This window comes from Manihot esculenta, chromosome 6 (genome assembly GCF_001659605.2).
Source record: "Manihot esculenta cultivar AM560-2 chromosome 6, M.esculenta_v8, whole genome shotgun sequence".
Lineage (NCBI taxonomy): Eukaryota > Viridiplantae > Streptophyta > Magnoliopsida > Malpighiales > Euphorbiaceae > Manihot > Manihot esculenta.
In genome coordinates this window covers 330,195-353,194 of record NC_035166.2, presented here as the reverse complement: position 1 = coordinate 353,194, position 23,000 = coordinate 330,195, and the positions used below count along the sequence as shown (strand labels likewise).

At 31.3% G+C, this 23,000-nt stretch overlaps 1 protein-coding gene across 1 annotated transcript; it reads left to right on the top strand.

Moving 5' to 3' along the window:
• The first annotated feature begins 5,402 nt into the window (after positions 1-5,402).
• On the top strand, positions 5,403-21,399 carry LOC110616642 (nuclear exosome regulator NRDE2). Its single transcript, XM_021759076.2, has 10 exons — positions 5,403-5,993; positions 6,158-6,923; positions 7,422-8,034; positions 8,191-8,362; positions 12,260-12,572; positions 14,213-14,323; positions 17,718-18,069; positions 18,657-18,882; positions 18,993-19,214; positions 20,833-21,399. The coding sequence occupies exons 1-10, from the start codon at positions 5,440-5,442 to the stop codon at positions 20,981-20,983; spliced, it is 3,480 nt and encodes a 1,159-aa protein (XP_021614768.1). The 5' UTR covers positions 5,403-5,439; the 3' UTR covers positions 20,984-21,399.
• Positions 21,400-23,000: the final 1,601 nt, after the last annotated feature.

Genomic DNA, 23,000 nt, shown 5'->3' with positions numbered 1-23,000 from the left:
TATTTTATAATTTTAAGAACTAATTTAATGATTTTAATATTTGCATAAAAGCTTTAAGGATTATAATATTATATAAATTCAGCACATTAATTTGACAATATCAAAATATTTAAATTTTTTAATAATTTTGATAAAAATTGTCTTTTTTTCTTCAAAAATATAAGACAATAAAGTGATGGTATGATTTAATCATAGGAGAATGATAATTTAATTTTTAATAAAAAAATAAATATTAAATAATATTTTAAACATATATAAATTATAATAAATATTATAATATTATAATAAGTATTTACAAATTTAATCTAACGGTAAATACAATTAAGTAAATTCGAAAGATTTTAAATTTTACTTTTTTAATTTTTAATTTTTATTTAAAAATAAATAAATAAATAAATATTATAATAAGTCGTGTAATTACTAAGCTTTCTTTTGATCACAGTACTATTTTTTTGATACCTTACTCAGTTTTCATATCAGTGTCTCTATAGGTTTTCTTTTGATAGTAATTTTACCTTTTCCCTTTTCCTTTTTAACTTTTTCTTTTTTTAAATATTTTCAATCTTGCTATTTTATTATACCAATCTTCTTCCTTTTCTGATACCAATCTTATTAATTTTTTACTGACAATTTCTCCATGAGCTGTTTTTTTTTTCTTTATACCAATCTTGTTATTTCTTTTTGGTATCAATCTTGCTATTTTTGAAACAAAAGTTTTGGGTGCATTCTTTTGATAAATGATTTTTATATATATTACACTAATCTTACTCTTTTTGTTATAATTTTTTATTACAATTTCTTTTAATAGTATAATTTTTCCAATTACATATACTAATGTTACTCACTCTTTTTATTCTAATATGTTTAAAGCGTCCGATTAGATAGTATTTTCACAAAATTAAAAAAAAAAATTAAAACGGAGCAATTAATCTTAAGTTTTATGGTAAATTTGGACCGAATTTAATTTTTGCTATTAACCTCCTATAAAGACCCACAATAATTTTTCGAAAAGAGAATTTCGAGACGCATGAATTTCAAAAGTATAACAAGGACTACAAGCCTGTCACAAAATTCAATACGAAAATCAATTTTATATTTTAATAATTTTTTTAGATATTTTTATAATTTTGCATATTAAATTTTTTTCTATTATAAATAATTTTTCTTAGTTATTAGAAATTTATTTTTAATTTTTAAAAAATTTTAATAAATTTTTTCGACTCGTAGTTTATTTTTATCTTATATCATTTTAACCAAACGATATTAATTAAAATTTTAGATGAAATCTAAATAATACTTTGTCATATTTCCAAAATATAACTAATACACGGTGAAAATTAAATTAAGTAAACATGCACTAATTATCTTAGAAAAATTAACAAAATATAAACGTACTGCCAAAACTCTAAATCTGGACAGTCAACTTGAAAAATTAATTAAACATAGTAAGATTTCACCAAAAATTTTCAATTTTTAACACAAGACTTGTAAGATAAATAAAGGGAGCTAAGTTATTTCATGCACAATTAAATATATAAAATTAAATTAACCTACTGTACTGAAAGCTTAATAAATCTAAACACTTAATTTATTAAAAAAATTACTACAATTAACCTATATTAAATCAGTTCGAAATATGTACCTAAAAAAAGTAGGCAAAGTTTAAGTTTTAAATATTATTAAAAATTATTAATAATTGTTTTTAAAAAATTATTTTTTATGTGATAAAAATTATTATTACTGTAAGAATAAATATTTATGTTTTGTTTAAAAATAATGAAGATGAGGAAGAAAATAAATAATTTAAATTATTATAAATTTATTTAAAATAAAAAAATTCAATTGAATTATATTATTTTAAAATGTATTTCAAATAAATAATTATTTTATAAATAAAAATAAAAATTTTTTATTTTTTAAGTACAAATGAAGAAGAATTTAAAGAAAACTATATATTGTGAACTACGTCAACTTTATTATGTGGCAATCACTAAAATATTTTTTATTGGTTTTAACAATAATTCAGTCTTGTCCTGGAGCTATTTGTGTTTTTATTTTTTTATAAAAAAAAAAAAAAAAAAAAAAAAAAAAAGAACACTGAAGTACTCCTGTAGGAAGAGATGCTTAATGTCCTTTATATATGGACAGTTTGGTTTAGTTTTTTCTTGATATTTCAATTAGTTAATTGAACTCAACTAAAAATTAAAAAATTAAAAATTGAATTGAATTAAAAAAATTAAATAATTAATCAAACTGATTTGATTTAATTTAATTTAATTTAATTTAATTAAAAATAAAAAATTATTAGACTTTACTTTTGATATATTCAGAAAATTGAATAAATAAAAAATATTTTTTTCATAAAAAAAATGACTTATTTTTTTAAAATACAAAGTTATATTCTGATTTTATTAAGATTTTTATATATAAATTGTTAATATATTTTATTTTTTTAATTAAAATTAAATAATAAAAATAAATATATTATTGAAAAATATTTTTCTTCTAAAAAATATTTTTAAAATATAAATGATTTTTTGTAAATAAAGGGAGTTTTAAGTAGAAAATAACTTATATTTTAAAAATATTTTTTATTTTTAATTTAACAAATAAAATATATTAATAAATTTATATGTAAAAAACGTATAAAATTATTAAAGTGTAGAAAATGACTTTTGTTTAAAGAGAATTTTATTTTTTTAAAAAATAATTTAATTTTTTCTTTGAATAAACAATATTTTTCATTGAATAACTTTTTTAAATATGTCAAATACTAAAAAATTTAAAAATATTCTACTCCGTAAAACAAAAGGAGGAGCCTAAGTGTAAATAACTTTGCAAATTGATTGGAGTAATGAAAAATATAAGGTTATAACCCTTATTATATGTCCAACATTGAAGAATAATCTTACTATTTTCCTAACCCTAGAGTTTGTGATGTAACTTACTTGTTTTTATCAAAGTTTAAACTTCTGGTCTATGGCTCCATTAGAAATAGAAGAATTTATATATTAAGTTGGGATATAAGTGTAGACATGTAAAGGCGTTCCCACTCCAGCCTGCTGTTCTACTAATGTTTCTTCCACAAGCACTAAAGATCCTTTTTTGTACCGCTGTATAATGGTAGGGTTACAATACCTTCAATTTACACATCTTGAAATTACCTTTGCGGTAAATAAATTGGCTCAGTTCATGCATGCATGTGCGAATGATCATTGGATAGAAGCACAAAAAATACCATATCATCTTCAACTTACTTCTTGTCATGATTTTTGTATTACAAAATCACACCAACACTAGATTAATATATGTAGTGATGCTGATTGGGCCAATAACCTTCACGAGCACAAGTCAACAACCACATATGCTATTTTTCTTGGATCCAAATTAATCTCTTGCAACTCTCGAAAGCAAATAGTGAAAGCAAATAATTATTGCTCAATCATCTACAAATGTTGAGTATTCAAGTATTACTTTGTGACATTGATTATTCCTCTGCTCATACTCCAATGTTGTGGTGTGATAACATAAGTGCTATTTATTTGAGTACAAATCCTATGTTTCATGCAAGGAATAAACACATTAAAATTGATTATCACTTTACAAGAGACATGGTTGTGAAGAAACAATTATATATTCTGTATATCTCTTCCGAGGATCAGCTTATAGACATTCTCACAAAATCACTGTTTTCAATTCGCTAACAAATGTTTCGAAAAAAATTGACAATTCAACCTAGCATTGCATTAAATTGAGGGGCGTGTTAATGATCTTAGCTTATCGTGTTATCATCTCAAGTTATACATTTTATCTTAATCTCTTCGTATACTCTTATTTTTATATTTTTGCAATCTCTTATAACTCTTATCCTCATCCTATATTATATATATTTATATATTCTTAGCCTTCAAATATATTAACTTAATGTTATTTACTATTTTGATAATATGTATAAAATAATATTTAAAAAATTATCAATTGAAGTCAAAATTTATTATAGTGCCTCTAATGAGTTATTTCTATTTTCTTCTTCTATTTGATATTTAGTTTTAGTTTTTATATTTGCTTTTGTAGGAATTCTTTCTTATTTTCCAGAATCTTTTTGTGCTTTACAAAAAAAATCAAATTATATATTGAATGATTTTTTATTTGATTTACATAATATTTAAGCCAGCTCCAAATTATGGCTCTTTAATTTTTTTTTATGATGATAGAAAAAACAACCTAACTGATATCACCATCACCTCTCGACATTATAAATTATATTTTTTTTTATTTTTATTTTTTTAGGTCTACACTTATAAAAGAGAGAATATTAAAAAAATTGATTTGACATACTATAATGCTTAAAGCTAGCAATACTACTGAGTAAAATATGAAATTGGCTAGAGAGATTAGTATATACGATTATGGATGAAAATTAGATATAGTTTAAATATTATATAAAATTTTTTAAGGGTTAATAACAACAAAAAAAAAGTTTTTAGGTTTTAGTGGATCTATCCATACTTTTTTTTTTTATAATTTTTTCAATTAATATATTTCGGTGAATAATTTTTTTATATTATACTATTATTTGCTTCTATTAAACTTAAATCCCTTGTCAACTAAGCATTCGAATCACTATTCTAATCAGCATTTACTCTAAACTTAAACTTAATTAAAATGAATTAACCATAATCTCCAAAATATAAAGCATTCCAAATCCCCAACTCTCTTCAATATTGAATATGAAGGAAGGAAAATGGTTGAGCTATCTACAAGTGAAATATCAATTGCGCAAATGACGTTGGACATGGGAGGTCAAATAATAATATAGGAATAGAGACAATGAGAAAGTAGATAGAGACAATCTTCATAATCTTTTAATATATTTAATAATAAAATAATAAAATAATAAAATAAAAATTAAATCAATGCATAGAGAATCTAGCACGAACAACTTTTTTCTGTATCATTTTTCCTTTTTAAGTGATTCATTTTTTTGTTTAATTAGAAAAAAAGTAATAGTAGATTTTTGTATTTAATTTTTTTACAAATAAAATATTAAAATTTAATAAACAAAAAATTAATTTGTAAATATAAAACTGTTTAGCAAGTACAATATTTAAATAATTATTTATAAAAATATACAAATTAAAATTAAAATATTATTTTATTAATTAAATAAAATCTAAATCATAATTTGCAGAGCAAAAAATTTAATTTTGTTACTGCAGCCTCAATTTACAATAAAATTTCATTATAACAAAAACCTACGATAATTGATATCGCTAACAATTCGATTGTAATATATTTCGTAAATAAAGCTTCGTTATTATAATATTTTATTTAAAAATAGATAAAAAAGAGTATTTTTAATTTCCTAAAATTATATATTATATTATCGAAAGAAAGAAAATTACAAAAACAGTCCACTTTTGGGATTTGCGGATTGCAATGGAGAAAGAAGGAGGTACAGCAAATGAAAACACCTCTCTGTTCCCTTTGTTTGCCGCCTCAACTGGCCCTCAGCAAATTACTTCCACCGGCGCCACTAACCCTACCACCACTTCTCCCCCCCAGTGGCTTTGCAACACCAGCTTCACCACCAACCTCTCCGTCATTAACGATGCGGTTTCCTCTCGCCAGAAGGACCATGACCGAACAGAATCGGACCAAGAAGAAGACGATTCCAGTCCACAAAGGCCCCAACTAAAGCCACCATCATCGTCCGCTTCTTATGAGTTACTTGAAGTAGAAGAGGAATATTCTCATTCCGATTCTGATGTTGATAGTGGTAGTGAGAGAAAGACGAACAAGAGAAAGGAAAAACCCTACAAGAAAAAGAAAAAGAGGAGGAATAGATGCAGAGATGAGGATGCTGATGTTCATGTCCGTAGCAGAAAGTCGAATGTCAGGGCTTGGGCCGATTCCCATACTAAACCTCCTAAAGATTATTACTTTGATTCACATGGAGATGCTGATAATTTGGTCTACGGCTCTCTTTATAGGTAACTTGTTTTCTCGCTTTATGCTGTTCTATAATTAAGCAGTACCTTCTATACGATCACTCGAGTGGATTTGTTTGTTTTCTTGAATTTCAATTAAATCATAGTTTTATCATTTCTGTTTTAGAATTTACAATCCTCTTATTTCTTCATTTAATACAATGCAGAATGGATGTTCCCCGCTATAAACCTTATAGTCACACGAAGCTATCTGCTATGGATTTTCATGGTCTGTACCGTTTCAATAGGAGTTCTATATTCGATAGCGATGATGATATTGATGCATTGGGCGTTAAACTAAAATCAGGCGGTCGTTATTGGTCTGCAAAGTATGTAGCTCTGGAATGCCAAAAGAGCTTAAAGCGCCTTCGGCTTCTTGCACCTAAGCAGCCTATGCTTGTTGGTTCGGATGATTACATTCCATTTTCGGACGCCCATTTATCCCAGGAAGGTGTTGATCATGGTTCAACCTCAAAAGCTTCACTTGTTGAAGAATCTTGGGAAGATGAAGTGCTACGGAAGACCCGGGAGTTTAACCAATTAACTAGGGAGCACCCTCATGATGAAAAAGTGTGGTTGGATTTTGCAGAGTTTCAAGACAGAGTGGCAAAATTGCAACCCCAGAAAGGTGCTCGCTTGCAGATGCTTGAGAAGAAGATTAGCATATTGGAAAAGGCTGTTGAGCTTAATCCTGATAATGAGGAATTGTTGCTTTACCTCCTGAAGGTTTACCAGAGCAGGGACAGCTCTGATATGCTAATTGGCAGATGGGAAAAGGTACTTATGGGTCATTCAGGGAGTTCCAAGTTGTGGAAGGAGTATTTGCATGTTGTTCAAGGGGAGTTCTCCAGATTTAAGGTTTCAGATGTGAGAAAAATTTTTGCGCATGCAATCCAAGCTCTATCAACTGCATGCAGCAAGCAGTTTAGGCAGGTTCTAATTCAGTTTAATTTATTGTATTGGCAACTGTGATCATTATCTTATTTCCATTGACATGGCAAATTCTCATAATTTTGCCTTTTACCTACATTTTTAGATATCATGTCAGTAAACATCTTTATGTCAAAACTCGCGTATTCAGGTTTCTTCTGAATTCTGTGACTTGATTAAAATGGGATGTAAAAGTCAACTATCAAGTACATTTGGTTTACCATCTTAAAGGTGATTTAAAATATTAGATGCTGCTGAAAAGAAGTTTGATGAAAGAACAATTAAAATGGGATGTAAAATCCAACTATCAAGTACACACGGTTTGCCATCTTAAAAGAGGTTTAACATATCAGATGCTGCTGAAAAGAAGTTTGACAAAAGAACTATGGATCTGTGCCTTCTCTCTTATTTTCAGTTATCTGACATGGATTTAAATGGGGACACGCTGTTTCAATGATACCCTTTATCTTCTTTTTTATTCATTTATTTTTTTTTATACAGGTTGATCAAAATGAAAAGCCTTCTCCGGATCCTGCTATTGTTCAGCTAGAACTTGGTCTAGTTGATGTATTTCTTAGTCTTTGTAGGTTTGAGCGGCAGGCTGGATACCAGGAGTTGGCCACTGCCTTATTTCAGGCTGAAATTGAATTTAGTTTGTTTTGTCCTTCATTGCTACTAAGTGAACACAGTAAACTAAGATTGTTTGAGCACTTTTGGAATGGCAATGGTCCAAGGGTCGGAGAAGAAGGTGCCCTTGGTTGGTCCTCTTGGTTGGAGAAAGAGGAAGAAACTAGGCAAAGGGTTGTGAAAGAGGAGACTTCTCATGATGATGAGAGAGGTGGTTGGACTGGCTGGTCAGAACCACTGGCCAAATTAACAGAAACTGATAAAAACTCAGCAAATGCAAGTAATGATACTGAGGAATTGCAAGGTGAAATTGAGGATGAAGAAATAAAGGAGGAAGATGACACTGAGGCATTGCTAAAACAATTAGGCATTGATGTGGACACTGAGCCTAGCAGTGATATTAAAGACACTTCAACCTGGATTAGATGGTCTGAAGAAGAGTACTTGCGAGATTGTAAACAATGGATGCCTGTTCATGGAAAATCTGGTGTTCTCTCTTTCTCTGTGTTTGTGTTTTGTTTGTATTTTCATGTGTAGCAAAGTCTTGCTCTGTTAAGGTGTGATTGTAGTTAAAAATTATAGTTATGCAATTCTATTCTTGATACCTTGTAACTCGTGTAGCTAATAAAAAATGATTAAACAGATGGTATATCTCAGAGTATTGGGACACCAGATAGAGAAGATTGTGAACAATTATCGGGAGTCATATTGTTTGAAGATGTCGGTGAATACCTGTTTTCATTAAGATCAGAAGAGGCCCGCATATCTCTATTATCCCAGTTTATTGAATTCTTTGGTGGGGACATGTCCAAGAGGTAAGATTTTCTGGTAACTTTTCTAGCCAGATATTCTGTTTGTGCTACGGCCATCTCGTTTTGTTTCTTATTTAAAGCAAAAGATGCTGAATTCAATCATGGGAAATTACAAATTCTGTGAAACAAACTGTCATTTACCAGGTCTCTTATGTTTTCTGATTTGAAATTTTTTGGTGTGGATCTGATATTCAATTTGATTAGCTTGTGGGACTAATTATTCAATTTTAGTTTTGGATATAATTTGAAACAGGGAAACCTCATTTGTATTAGTAATCAAATTAGATTTTCTATCTAGAATGACTAGATGCTATAGTTGTTAAAAGCAAAAGCCTCCAGTCTACCAGGGAAAGGCCAGTGACGTGTAGTGAAATATGCTAACTGAATAAAATCCTGATTCTAATAATAATAAAAAGGAACAATATGATAGTAAAGGAAAATACAATGAAATTTAAAATGTAAAATAGACCTGAATATTCATGAATGATTAAAAATGACCTTGAGATTGATACCATAAGATTAGGTTTGAGATTAGCATAATCTGAGAACAATACTTTATACTTAATAAAAGATATATTGATACCATATAAGTTGGCTGTTTTAAGTTAAATCAGGAGATATGCTAAAAATGACCTTGTGAGTAGAATAAGGATTTTTTCCCCCAGGGAACAATATGTTAGTCCAAAAGAGAAGTTTACAACGAGCATTCACATATTTAAATTTTATTATAAACGCAATCATGAAATTAAAAGAATAAAGAAAAAAAAATCACCAAACCTCACATATATATATACCCTTTGACTTTTCTTTGGCTCTTGAAGCCTTTCAGGCAGATACCTACCATTATCATATGCGTATTTCAGTTTAATAGAAGTCAATAATATGATGATGATAGTGGGCTCGCAAATCTAGTATGATTGAGCATTTGGGTTTTATGTTCAAATAAGGATAATTTATTGATTTAAATGAAGGGTAAATTATGTTAAAATTAACACATTTGTTCCTCTACTTTTGAAAGTCAGTGGTTTAATCCCTGTGTTTTACTTTCTCCAAACAAGGTTCCTCCATCCAATAAACACATTTAGTCGGTAATTAAATGCTGGTCAAATGAAAGAGAACCATTTCTAATCCCAAATATGCCCTTATTACTGAAGAAATACCTCTTACCCTTCAATATCCAAATTTTTGTTCCATCTTCTCTTTCAATCATCCCTGCCATGGTAAGGAACTTTTAAGTACCCAAAACTTTCCACCATAACTAAAACTTGTTTTTGGTATTTGATGCCACTATTTGGTTTTCTAATTTCTGCATCTTTACTCTCCTTTGACTCTTGCAATCAAAGAATGCAGCTTGGTTCTTTGGGAATACGATTGCGAGGTCTGACTTGCAATCAAAGAAATGGGTGATAAATATTTTAGAAGTTCCATATCCTTAATGATAGAGGAAGTTGCTATGACAACGGAGCTGTACGAGAGAATCATTCAAATTCAGGGATTAAAAAGTAATTTACCCTTAAATGAATTAAGAATTTATATAGATTTGAAAGTCTTAAGAATTGAAATTAATATTTTTTGTCCATATTTTATAATTTAAGTTAAATCTTTGTCCATGTTTATAATCTTTAATCCAATTAAAATTTTCACCCTCATAAATTATAATGGACTTTGGCTAGTAAGGGATACTTGGCAAAGGTATACTTGTTGAGCAGGAAATAGTAATTAGATGGATTGATGATTTTAAAGAATAATTTACTAAGTTTATGGCATAAATAAGCGAGCCTACTTGAGCTTTGAAGAACTTAGGCTTGGACTCTATTAGACTTGAGCTTAGCTTGCATTTAGCTCATTTATAATGTTTGAGAGTTTGTTTCTTATTTAGCTTCTTTAACAAGCTTGGGAGCTCGACTTATTGAGCTTATGTTAGGATCCCGTGTGTAGGATCTAGTTATGGGCTTGTGTAATGAGTCTTTTGGCAAGATAGGAGACAACAAGGATGGATTTTCTTTTTGCGACCTATTTTGAAAAGCTATCAAGCTCATCAGAGAGAACCTGTAAGCTCTTGAGTTTAAAGTACTCAAAGACTTTTTGGAAATTTTTTAGCTAACGTTTATTAATCTGCTGTCAACTTAAATACAAGTTGAAGTTTTTACTATCTCCTAAAAAATAGGAACTTAAAATAGCATAGTGGAGGCTAACCTCTTACAAATCAGAATTTGGAAATAACTAAACAAAACATGGAAATAACTAAATAACTAAACAGAACATGGTGGTAACATCATAAGACCCATGATCTTTGCCACTATCCATTATTATGCATAAATCCATAAGCTATGCACTACCCACTATTGCTTCAGTGATGAAGAATCTGTTGAAGTGGTGGTTTGCTAACAGCTTACTTTGCCAAATTACTATAAAAAAAAACTTTTAATGGTTATTATCTAAAAATTCATTTAATGATATGCCCAGTAAATCATAGTAACTCAGTTAATAATTATAAAGACACCATTAGTTAATTATAATGTCAATAAATTATATCTTTTATACTTGTATAATTTAATTGCACCCCTACTAAGTTTATCTTTGATGCTTATCATTGTTTATAATGACGGAATGCTTGCCATAAAAGTTTTTTTTTTATAGGTTTTATGAATTATTTTTTTTAGGATTTCATATTATATTATTTATTCTTTTTTCTAGTTAGGCTAAATCGCAAAAGGAAAAAAATTCTTGAGCTTGTGGAGTTCTTCAATTCTATCAAGGAGTTTTGGTTTAAGCAATTATGGGTTTGAACTTATTTTTATTTTCAATTCTGCCACTGACTAGCAAGTAAAATTTCTTCCTTTACTGATAACAGTAGAAGTAGTGGGAGATATCCTAAGCTAGTAAGCTCATTAAACTCATAACTTGTATTTGAGATCAATGGTGACAATTGCGGTGATTGGAGAAAGGAGATTGATTGGAGCAGGGACGGAAACTTAAATGGTCAATTTGCCTAAATTGCTACTTCGGTTGAGTGTGGGGCCACCACCAATTAACTATTGGCAATAACATTCTCCTAGTGGTATAAACAATTGATGAATATAATCATACTGACTCTTAGTAATTTAACTGGAGTGGCTTTTGGTTATAAAATTGAAAAGAGAAAAAAAATAAAATTTAAAACTTAAAGAACCTGATTGCAAAAATTATGACTTTTGTGACAAAATTGAAGAAGGGCCAATGTTCATTTTTTTAAAGATATTATTAATCATAATACTATTTTCCATTCAAATATTGTTCTCGCCATCTGTGTTTTTATAGAAATTATATTTGTATAGATTATAGATATACTCTTTAAGAATGAAGGTGTTTCCTTTTCCTTTTATTTCTTTAGATGAACAACAAATTGTTCTAGTAATTGAAGGGGCTTCTGACTAACTCTTTATGGTGGGAGCTACTTACCAGTACGGACTTAAAAACTCCAAAATACCTCATGTCTTATAAACTGGATATAAAATCATCAAGTCTAGAAAATCCAAGTATCCAACGTAACCATGCTTCCTACCTTTGCTTTACTAGATAAACTTATGGTCAAGATACGTGTATTTTTTTGAAATTTATTTTCTGCATGTTATGCTCAACTATGAATAGAATCAGCTCATGATGTCTTCTATATATGTTATATTGCTCTTTGTTATCTGTTGGTTCAACTTCATATTTGATTATTGATTGATGTATGATCTAATTCATTTTTGTTTAAATGAAAGGAAAGAGGGATTGTGATTGCTTTATACATTTGTGGATGCTTGCTGGTGGTTTTTGCTTAGTGTTCACTTCACTATGATCAACATGCTTTTTGATTATTATTTTAATATATGTTGTTATCTATCAAATAAATTGATCTTTTTTTTCCCCTTTTAGGATTTGCACAAACAGTTCAAGTTGGAATGAAAAAATCCTTAGCTTGGAAGTGTTGCCAAATTCAATAGTGCAAAATCTGGGTTTAATCAGTAATGATTTGTTCTTACTTTTGGGCAATACTGGTGACCATTCTCGGCAGGCTGATGTAATGAAGTTTCTTCGCAATGCTATCTTACTTTGTTTAATTGCTTTTCCACGGAACCACATATTGGAAGAAGCTGCTCTTATTGCTGAAGAATTATCCACTACGAGAATGGATTCTTCCACTCCATGTCGAGCTCTGGCTAAGTCCCTCTTAAAAAGTGATAGACAGGTATTTCTTTTTGTATTTACTTGTAAGGGCAGAAGATCCATATTCTGTTTTTATGATTTGTGCATTTTGTTTCTTTTATTTCAAATTCTTCTCAGGCGCCAACAGGAAGTCAAAGTGACAAATTTCTATTATTATGTTTTCAGTTTTTTTTTTAATTGAACTTACATTTATCTAAAGTACAGTTAATATGAATGAAGTGTTCTATTATTAGGATGTAAAATGTAATGTTGGTAAGTATCTTATATCACCTGATAGGATGGATACAATTTATATTTAATTCTAAAATATTTATCTAATACTCTTTCTCTTTTGTATGGCATTATTAGTCTGGTACTGGTTCATGATGCAACTCTGCCCATGTGAGTTTAGCAAGACATAGCTGGTCCCAAGCTTAGGGGGAAGGAGGGTTGTAGTAGGTTGATGGCTAGTGTGAATTAAGAATGGCCATATATTATACCCACAAAATGAGCGTGGCAAAAATGTGGATGCTAAAGTGGATGTGTGGAAATACAAAGAAAGACTAGATAAGAATTTTGTGTGTTTGTAGGAATGTTGACAGCTGTCCATCGAAAGGCAAGTTTCAAGTGTCGATTGAGATGGTTTAGGCATGTTTGATATTACCAACAAGTTACAATTATATGAGAGTAAGCATATTAAAGTTACAAATGGATGAAGATGAGAGTAGATTTAGGATGACATGGGGGTGCAAACTGCAATCACAATACACTGTCCTTGTGATATTAAAAGATAATTACTAGACCTTTCCATTGATATGTGGCCTCAAATAGAGCGAAAAGGAGAAAAATGATCCATGTCACCCGAACTAAGTTGAGATTAATGCTTGAGTTAGTTTAGTTGAAAAAGAATGCTTAAATTGTTACTGGGCATAAAAAAACTCAAATTTTATGTAACAAGTGGAGCACCTATAGATTGTTGTGAACGTATTTACCGATTTTATTTTTTATTAACAATGTCTTGTGCTATTAAAAGATAATTAAAGTCATTAAAAAATTGTTGTAGGCTAAGTATTTTAAAATTTTCAATATCATTGAAGCAATTGAACATAATTTTTGGCAAGTTTTTTATTATTTTTGTTTTTTAACAAAAAATAAATTTATATTCATGTTATAAATTTCTATTATAAGTAAGTTCTGCACCGTAAAACATATCCGATCTACTTTCAATGAGTTTGCTCATATTTTAAAGAAGATATTTTCATTAGAAGTTCCATGCAGAAAAAGAGGGGGGGGGGACGTTGGTTGAAATAATTAGTTTATTTGATTCCTATTTGTAAAAGAAAACTCTACCAATTCTATGAGTAGGCACTTGTTGAGTTATAGCTCATACTTTTTAAGGGAAATTGAATATGCAAAATGTCTGATTTTGCGATTTAATATTGGTTAAACCTAATTGAAATAGGCCATTAGTAAAAAAATAATAAGTGCTTCTATTGTTTTGATGATCTATTCAAAACGAAGAATGGAATGTGAATATATAATTCTTCATAATGTTAGGAACAATTTTACCTTAAATTTGTTCATAAATCAGATTTTAAGTGGGTGGATACATGTTACCTATTTCCTAGACATAGTACAAAGAAAGACGAGCTTCTAACATTGATCTAATTTTTGCCTTTTAAGGATTTGTTGCTATGTGGAGTTTATGCACAACGAGAAGCTGCCTCTGGTAATATTGACCATGCAAGAAGAGTTTTTGATATGGCATTGTCATCAATTAATGGGCTTCCTTCGGTAAATCTCTATAATTTGTTGAAATATGTTCTCCATTTAATCAAATTAAGTGCCAAAATTTGGTGACAGTAATGAGGGTGCATTTCTACTAGTGTCTGTTATCTCATTTTGCTCTAATTTTGTGAGGCATCTTTCATGTATAATATTCTTCTTTATGTTCATTTTTTGGGCCCGTAATGAAACATTCACTAGAATTAATAACAAAACTTTGTTTTGTAAAAATGTTTCTTCAAGGATACAAGATTTGATTTTCAATGTGTTTTCTTAACAAAGAATATCTCTGTTGAAAAGGTTAATAGGAACTTATATAAGAATAAGAAGGATCTATGTTATTTATTGATCTAGAAAAGACATGTCATAGAGTACTGAAGGGAAGTTATATGGTGGGTTCTAAAGAAGAAAGAAGCCATCTCATATATATAAATGTCTTCAAAAGATGTGAGAGTTTGGTCACCAACGGGAGGGGTCACAGACAAATTTCCCATAACAATGGGTTTACATTAGGGATCAGCATTGAGATTCAATTAACAGTCATATTAATTATGATGTTCTGTGGTGCATGTTATATGCAAATGAGGTTGTCTTAGCAGATGAAATTAGTGAATGAGTTAAACAATAGTTGTTTTTGGAGAATGACTTCTGAGATTACAGGTTTCGATCTAGCCAGCAGAACTCAAATTGATGAGGAAGATGAAGCAAGCTATGGTTACTGAGAACCCTGGATTGCAAAATCTAGTGGAACAGATGCAGTTGCAGAAACCTGAAAATCCAAGATTTAAGTTTGGGTTATATAAGATTGAAGAAATGATAAGTTAGATGATGAGGGTATCACAGGGAAAAAGGTAGAGTCTGCAATTAACTTGAAGAAAGAGCTTGTGATTAATTTGGTGCCTGAAATTCAGTCTAATGGCCCTGAGTACAGGGCCAATGGGAATGAATCTAAAACCAATGTGATTGAAACAAGAAGTATATTGCCTCTATTTGGGGTGAGAGAAGTTGGAGAATCCAGTAATGGGTTCCAAGAACAAAAGAATTCTGGTGTTGATCTCTTGAAACTGAAGTTGGAATTGGCTCTATACCAGGTTTATGATAGAAATTTTCTTGATTCTTTTGTTGTTAAGATTCTTTTAGGTATTTTTGATAAAAGGGAAAAAAGAGAAAATTATGTCAATTGTGAGGACTGTACAAAAGTTGTCATGAATGTTACTGTACAGAACAATAACATTCATGATTCCATATGGATGGTTGTCTACTTCATTCTACGCTAGCTTCTAATTGTCATTCTTGAGGACTTGAATGATTTCAAAGGAAATGGTAATGTTGTGACTAATGAAGATTTTTCCTCTAGCTTCATCAAATGGGTCCCCAACATGCAATCTTGGAATGAGAACCTGCAAAATAGAGAAAAAGGAGTAAGAGGTCTAACAGGGATGCCCCCAATGAAGACCGTCTCTTGCTCAAATCATATCTGGAAATTTTGGTGGAAAGTTTATCTCATAAAAAAGTTACAGAGATGAAAGGAGAAGAAGAGGAAGAAGAAAGAGAGAAGAGAGAATGAGTTAAATAAAAGTCTCCTCTTTACCTTACCTAGTACTCTTTTTTATTTTCTTTTTTTTTTCTGTGGGGGTGTGTGTGAATATTTTTTAGTGTATTTTTTGGTGGAGTCCATTATTTAACTTAAATAATTTATGTGTAATCAAATGCCTCCACTCTCTAGTTCTATCAAGTTAGTCATGCGACTAAACGCAGATTGGACTAAATTTTGACAAAGATTTTTCCTCTAGCTTCGTCAAACAGGTCTCACAACATGCCATATTGAAATGTGGACCTACAAAATAGAGAAAAGGGATCAGAGGTCAATTGAGAATGTGAAGACTTTCCGACTCTCAAATCAGATTTGAAAATTTTGGTGGAAAGTTAGTCTCATAAAAAAGCAGAGAAGGAGGAGAAGAGGAAGAAGGAAGAGACAGGAGGGAATGAGCTGGAGAAAAGTCTCCTCTTTACCTTATCTAGTACTCTTTTTATGGGGTGTGTGTGAATGTTCCTTAGCATATCCTTTGGTGGGGCCCTTTTTTTACTTAAATAGTTTATGTGTTATCAGTGACATATGAAGGTAGCAAATAGTGTTATAGGGTTAATAGTCGCTAGTTGTAACAGAATCTCATAGTTGTTATAAAAGGATCAAATATTTGTGATTGAGGTTATCAATCAAATAATGGAAGAATTTCTCTCCTCCTTTCCTCCTCCTCTTTCTTCTCCCCTTTCTTCTGTTTTCGTCTCCTCTTTCCTCTATCTTCTGTTTAGTTGTTGGTTTGCTATAACCAATTCTTATAGAAGGATTGGAGGGGAGATTCAATTGGATGAAGTTTGGTTTCAAAATACTAGTTCAAGTATATAATTTCTGTCATTTAGAAGAACTGAGTAATAGATGATGATGTGACTCGTAGGATCAGAACAAGATGGGTGAAATTTAGAGCGATGCGTGTTCTATGCAACCATAGGAATAGATACTTAGGAAAGTTGAAGATAAATTCTCTAGAACTATAATTAAGCCAGTTATATTATATAGGATTGAATGCTGAGTATGTAAGGTATATATCATACCCAAAAAATGAGTGGCAAAAATGGGGATTTTAAGATGAATGTCTAGTGAAAAATGAGATGGAGGTGAGTGGTGTGGAATTTATGACAAAGTTGAATGAACAGAGAAAAATGATCCATATAACTGACCTCAACTAGTTTGGGAGTACTTAATTATTGTTGTCATGTTGTTCTTTCTGGTATTGCAACTTACTTAGAAAGTGTCTAGCAAATTATGGCCAGCTGCTTGGTGATTTACTTTATAGAAATGGCAGTTCATATTGAATGCTTTGATATGTATTTCTTTCTTTTTTCCTTTACTAATTCTTAGGTTGAAGAACTCAAGCTTGAAGTGTTCTCCCGTTTATGTTTGAACAATCGAACTCCAAATCATGTTGGAGTTGAATTCCAGATGACAACTATAATCCATTACTAGACTAATTAGGAGGACTCAAGGCATAAATGGATTTAATTTAAGGCTGGTTCAACTCCAAAATACCTCACAGTTGTAGATCAGCATCTCATTTACTTGAATAGATATCAATACAGTAAGAGGACTAGAAAACTATTCAATGATGTCTTACATCTCCATTTGGGATTTACACTAAAAAAGGGTGATCTAGTGCATGAAACATCCCACATTTGAATGTACAGAAATTCAAAATGAGTTTTTTTAATCAAGTCTTCCGCTCAGAGTCTTTGTTTTGATTTGTGTCTGTTGATTTTTGTGGCATCAGGATATCATATTAAATTTGATTTGTTAGTGCTTGCAGTATCATGATATCATACTAACTTATGTTGTTTAATCCTGCAGCATTTACAATCTAATGCTCCCCTTTTATATTTCTGGTATGCTGAGGCAGAGCTTGCTAATAGTTCTGGGAATACTCAAGAATTATCACCTCGAGCATTGTACATTCTATCCTGCTTAGGAACTGGAGCAAAGTATTACCCATTTGAACACAAACCATCAAGCCTGCAATTGCTGAGAGCACACCAAGGGTTTAAAGAAAAATTGAGAACAGTTCAATTAGCATGGGTCTGTGGTGTTGTAGATGATCAGTCTGTTGCTCTTATTTGTTCAGCAGCTTTATTTGAAGAGTTGACAACTGGGTGGGCTGCGGGCATTGGAGTGTTAGAAGAAGCATTGACTATGGTGCTTCCAGGTTTGTAAGCCTTTCCTTGATTTTTCTCATTTTCTCAAACACATTTCATATTGGGGTTGCAAAGGTGTTTCATTAACAAGCTAATCCTTTTAGACTGAATTAATACAATTATGGCACTTGGTATAAGAGTCAGCATTCGACTTTCTAATTCTAGAGAATTGTTTCATTTATTCCTTTTTTGTGATCTGGGAGAAGGACAAATGGACACATAAACAAGGAGACATATATGGTGATCCATGACAGTCTAAAGTGTTGCAGGATGTTGGGAAGGGTTTTTGTTCGTATATTCCAGTTGCTTGTTTTAATTATCTTGGTGAATGGCATTGATTGTGGTTCCCTTAGGTTTGTTTAGATATAAGAAAGGGATATTTTGGTTCCTGATTCGTCTCTAAGTTCTTTTTCATCTGTTCAATTCAGAATTAATAAAACAATATTGCTATGAATATAGTTCTTTGTCAGATGATCATTCATGTGTGAACTGCTTAGGGAGAATGCCTGGAACGGAACGTTCTTATTCAGTGGACAACGCATTTACAATTTTAATTGATTCTTTATGAGTTCTTCTGACATACACTTCTGATCTCCAGAAAGGAGGCGGCACAGTTACCAACTTGAATTTTTGTTTAATTATTATATGAGGATGCTTTTAAGACATCATAAGAGATCAAGCTCATCAAGAATCTGGGAGTCCATCTCTCAGGGGCTCCAAATATATCCTCAGAGCTGTGAACTCTTCAAAGCCTTAGTGGAGATCAGCCATCATTATTCAACACCCAATAAATTGCGGTGGATGTTCGACGATTACTGTTACAGGTTGTGATCATTTGTTTCTATTTTCAGTAATTAGTTTCGTGTAAGATTTCTTTTTAAGTTTATGTGTACGTGCTGATTAATTTGGATGATAATGCTTTTAATGTTCTTAGGAAACCTTCTGTCATTGTTTGGATCTTTGCATTGTCATATGAGATGAGCAGAGGGGGCTCCCATCACAGGATCCATGGGTTATTTGAAAGAGCATTGGCAAATGTGAGCTTGCGTAAATCTGTTGTACTTTGGCGTTCATACATTGCTTATGAGATTGACATATTACACAATCCTTCTGCTGCTAAGCGAATTTTCTTCCGGGCTATTCATGCCTGTCCATGGTAAGAGCTTGATGAGGTTATGGATGTAGACCATTTTGTTTTTAATTTCAAAATTTTTTATTAAATGGCCAAAGAAGTCGGGCGAATCTTGTTTACTTTTTCATTTATTCAATTTTAAATGGTAATTAACTGAAAGATTGACCTGAATTTGCTAATGTGATGTTGCGCTTGTTCCTGGATAACTAAGGTCCATTTGGTTAGCTTGTTTTTGTACCCTATTTTTATTTTGCTTGAAAATAAAATACTTGATAAAAATATGAATTTTGCTTCACATAAGAAAAGAATAAAGTAATTACAACAAGGAATTTTAAACTTTGTTTTCCATGAGAGAGAACCTTTTTTATATTTTGAAATACTGATTTCATAACTATACTTTTCCTTGTCTAGCCAGGTATTGCAGTTTGATTTTTGCTTTCAGAAGCAAAATGCGAAGTAAATTAGCCAATGCAGTAAAGTTTTTTCATTTGGGATTCTACTGTATTTATTCTAACATTTTCCATTTAAAAATACATTTCTAACAATGCGTTGCATGAAGTATGGGGTTTGGATGGAAAAGTGTGATAATTATAGGTTTCCCCATTGTAATTAAGAATTGAACCAAAATAATTTCTACAAGTTCTTTTTCTTTATGGCCTACAATCTGTATAATAGTAACTAATACAACATGCTAAAAAGAACTGAAGTCTTGAAGTAAATCAATCAAATTTATTAGATATTGATTATGTACACCCTGTTGTTTAGAACTATTAGTACCTTACTAGTAGATTTGTAGGTTTAGTGGCCCACTCGTGATGAATGCTTCAAACACTCGTTGGGGTTTGAAGAACTGAGTTGCTGGAGTTTTTATAATGTATTTGCCCTTGATTCTTTTTAATTGAAATGTTGCATTGATTTATATAGACTGCTAGTGACTCTAAATTCTAATTGCTAGTGACTCTAACTCTAATTGGACTTTGGACTCCTAAATAAGATGTGTTGAATCCTACATCGGTTGTGGAAATGAGTAATGTGTCCCTTGAGCTACCTTTTGGCTGAGTTAGGCCTGACCCAAATTTAACATGGTATCAGAGCCTCCTCATCCGATATTGGGCGCCCCATAAATATGCCCCGCACCAGTAAAAATTCTGGGCGTGAGGGAGTGTGTTGAATCCCGTATCGGCTGTGGAAATGGGTAATTTGCCCCTTATATGGGCTATAGGCACTCCTCCTCCTTGAGCTAGCTTTTGGGGTGAGTTAAGCCTGACCCAAATTTAACAAGATGTTTCTAAAACATGTACTAAATTCCATACAAAGGTAGATTTGTACTTTCCCAAATGAATAATTCTCAAGTAGAATAAGCAATTTAACAAAGAAAAAGAATATCCTAAAGAAAATTATTAAAAACTAATAATTAGATAAGCAGGAAGGTTGGATCTTTTTTACTTATCTGTAACACATTCATTGACCTGTCTGCAACTGAATGGCTTGGTTTGATCTCTATGTTTTGTCTCAATGATTACTGATTTCAAACTGAGAATTGTTTGGGTATATACTGGGTACTGAAGGACTTATTCATTCTACCTTGAGTCACTTGTTTATTGTTTAACTGGTTTGACCTCATTTTCTTCTATATTTTCAGGTCCAAAAAACTATGGCTTGATGGTTTTTTAAAATTGAATTCTGTCCTATCTGCGAAGGAGTTATCTGATCTCCAAGAAGTAATGCGGGATAAGGAACTGAATCTGAGGACGGATATTTATGAGATTCTCTTACGAGATGAGCTTTTGTGATAATTGCCGTCACATTTAACACTATACAATTTGATTATGCTTGTGAAGGCATCAATCAGAATCAGAATAATGGATATCGCAGTTGGAGATGTACAATTGGTTTGAAATGTCTTTGTTGAGTGGAGGCACTTGCATGCTAGTAATGGGAGGTCTTGCTTTGCGTAGCCTTGTCAACTATGAAGGTCATTAGCAATGGTTGAATCCATATGGGAATTTCGTGGTGCTCCATCCAGCTAACCTGTATGGTTCTCGGCTTCTCTGCCCACTAATTTTCTATTTTGTCAAGATATTTAGTTTTCTAGTGAGGTAACATGTAAAGAGCTTTTCTGAAAGTCATACAACTGTTTCATCAAAATTTATATTGGTGGCTCAGTGTCACATTTTACAGTGTTATACATTTCCACCACTCTTTCAAATCTGGATTTGCATATGGAAGGAAAAGATTTGCAAATAAGAAAAGAAAACGTTATTTAAGAGTGTGCATCTAAATACCCACCTGCAGTGGGTCAGGTTTCGGTTCCAGGAATCGAGGTTAGGGATTGAATGGTAGAGTTTTCTGGTTTTGGTTTTGATTTGGTTTTTGAGTTGATTAAATGGATAGTTGGTTGGACTGGTTGGTTTAGTCCAGGTTAGATTGGTATCATTGAATTCAGATATCTATTTACGGAATCGGATAAAATTTAGAGAGGGAAAAAAAACATGGTAATTAGTCAATGCAACTGTGTCTTCCAGAGCAGATGCGTAAGTTGTTGGGCATGATACAGTGGATGACCTCATCAAACCTTGTTTAGGTTGAGAATAAAAAATATTCAACTTAAATCAACATTCCTGCGGGCTGTTGGATGTTAAAAGAGAAAACTAGAAGTAGAAACAAGTCAAAATTAATTGAACATAAGAATTGTACTTGTGTTCACCCAATAAAAAGGTTACTTTAGGGATGCAGCAATTTAAGATGAAAGGATTATGGCATACCAAGTCATTACTGTATCATTCTCAAACCTTGGATAGAGGATGTTGACTGACCCTCTCGGCTTTGGTTGCTTCTGCGTTGGTATGTCATAAATTCCGTCCTTGTCAAGGTTTTTGATACAGGATTTGACCTTAAATAATGAACTCCAAAATCACTTTTTTATAGGCTTGAACTATCAAGTTTTGGTACAAAGTAGGGTATACATGTGTATGACGAAAATCAAACGTTTGTGCTGATTGATAATTGTTTAAAACGTTCTAAATTTGAACCTAATGCCCCAAGCTTTAAGATTGATGCAAAATTTTTTCAAGCTTCAAAATCAAATTGGAGAAAATTGATTTTTTTTTTGGCAAACGTTGAATGTATAAAAATGGAAAACTACTTTCAACCCATATTGAAGTTAGATGAAATTGCCGCAGGTTTCGCATTCCAAGTGGAGGAAATCAATTTTCACTAAACTGATTTTGAAGGTTGTTTCTACCAACCTTGACGTTTTGGACTATTTTTTGTTTTTCTCAGTTAGTTTTGGACATTTACTGCAAAACTAAAATTTCTGCGTATAATTCAGTTATATTTTACTCTCTCTCTAAATGGCCTTTCCTCAAAACGCTTGAAGCATGTCAATTTGTATGATCATCATAATCATAATTTAAGTACAACCTTGAGCTTTTAGTTTGATATCTACTGGGGCTCTGTGTTCATGTTGAAGGTGATGTTTTAGTTACCGGGACAACATCACAATATTGCAGCTGCCGTTTGTTCTGAATTATTTATGCATTGGAAGGAGAATACTGCGCAATTAACGCTTCCCAGAATTCGTCTTCAATGGTACACAAGGCTTTTTCAACTCCTACTCACTAGAACACACAAGTTTTTATTCCTGAAAATGGTTCACAACTATTTCAATTTAAAAGTCGATGAATTTCTTTATCGTTGATTAGCTTCTTTCTTGTCACAATAGTGTTGCTGGTTTTGCTGTTAGTTTTGAATCGAGTCGACTCTCAAATCATTCATTTGCAGCCATTGAACACCCTACTGTTCCAGAGA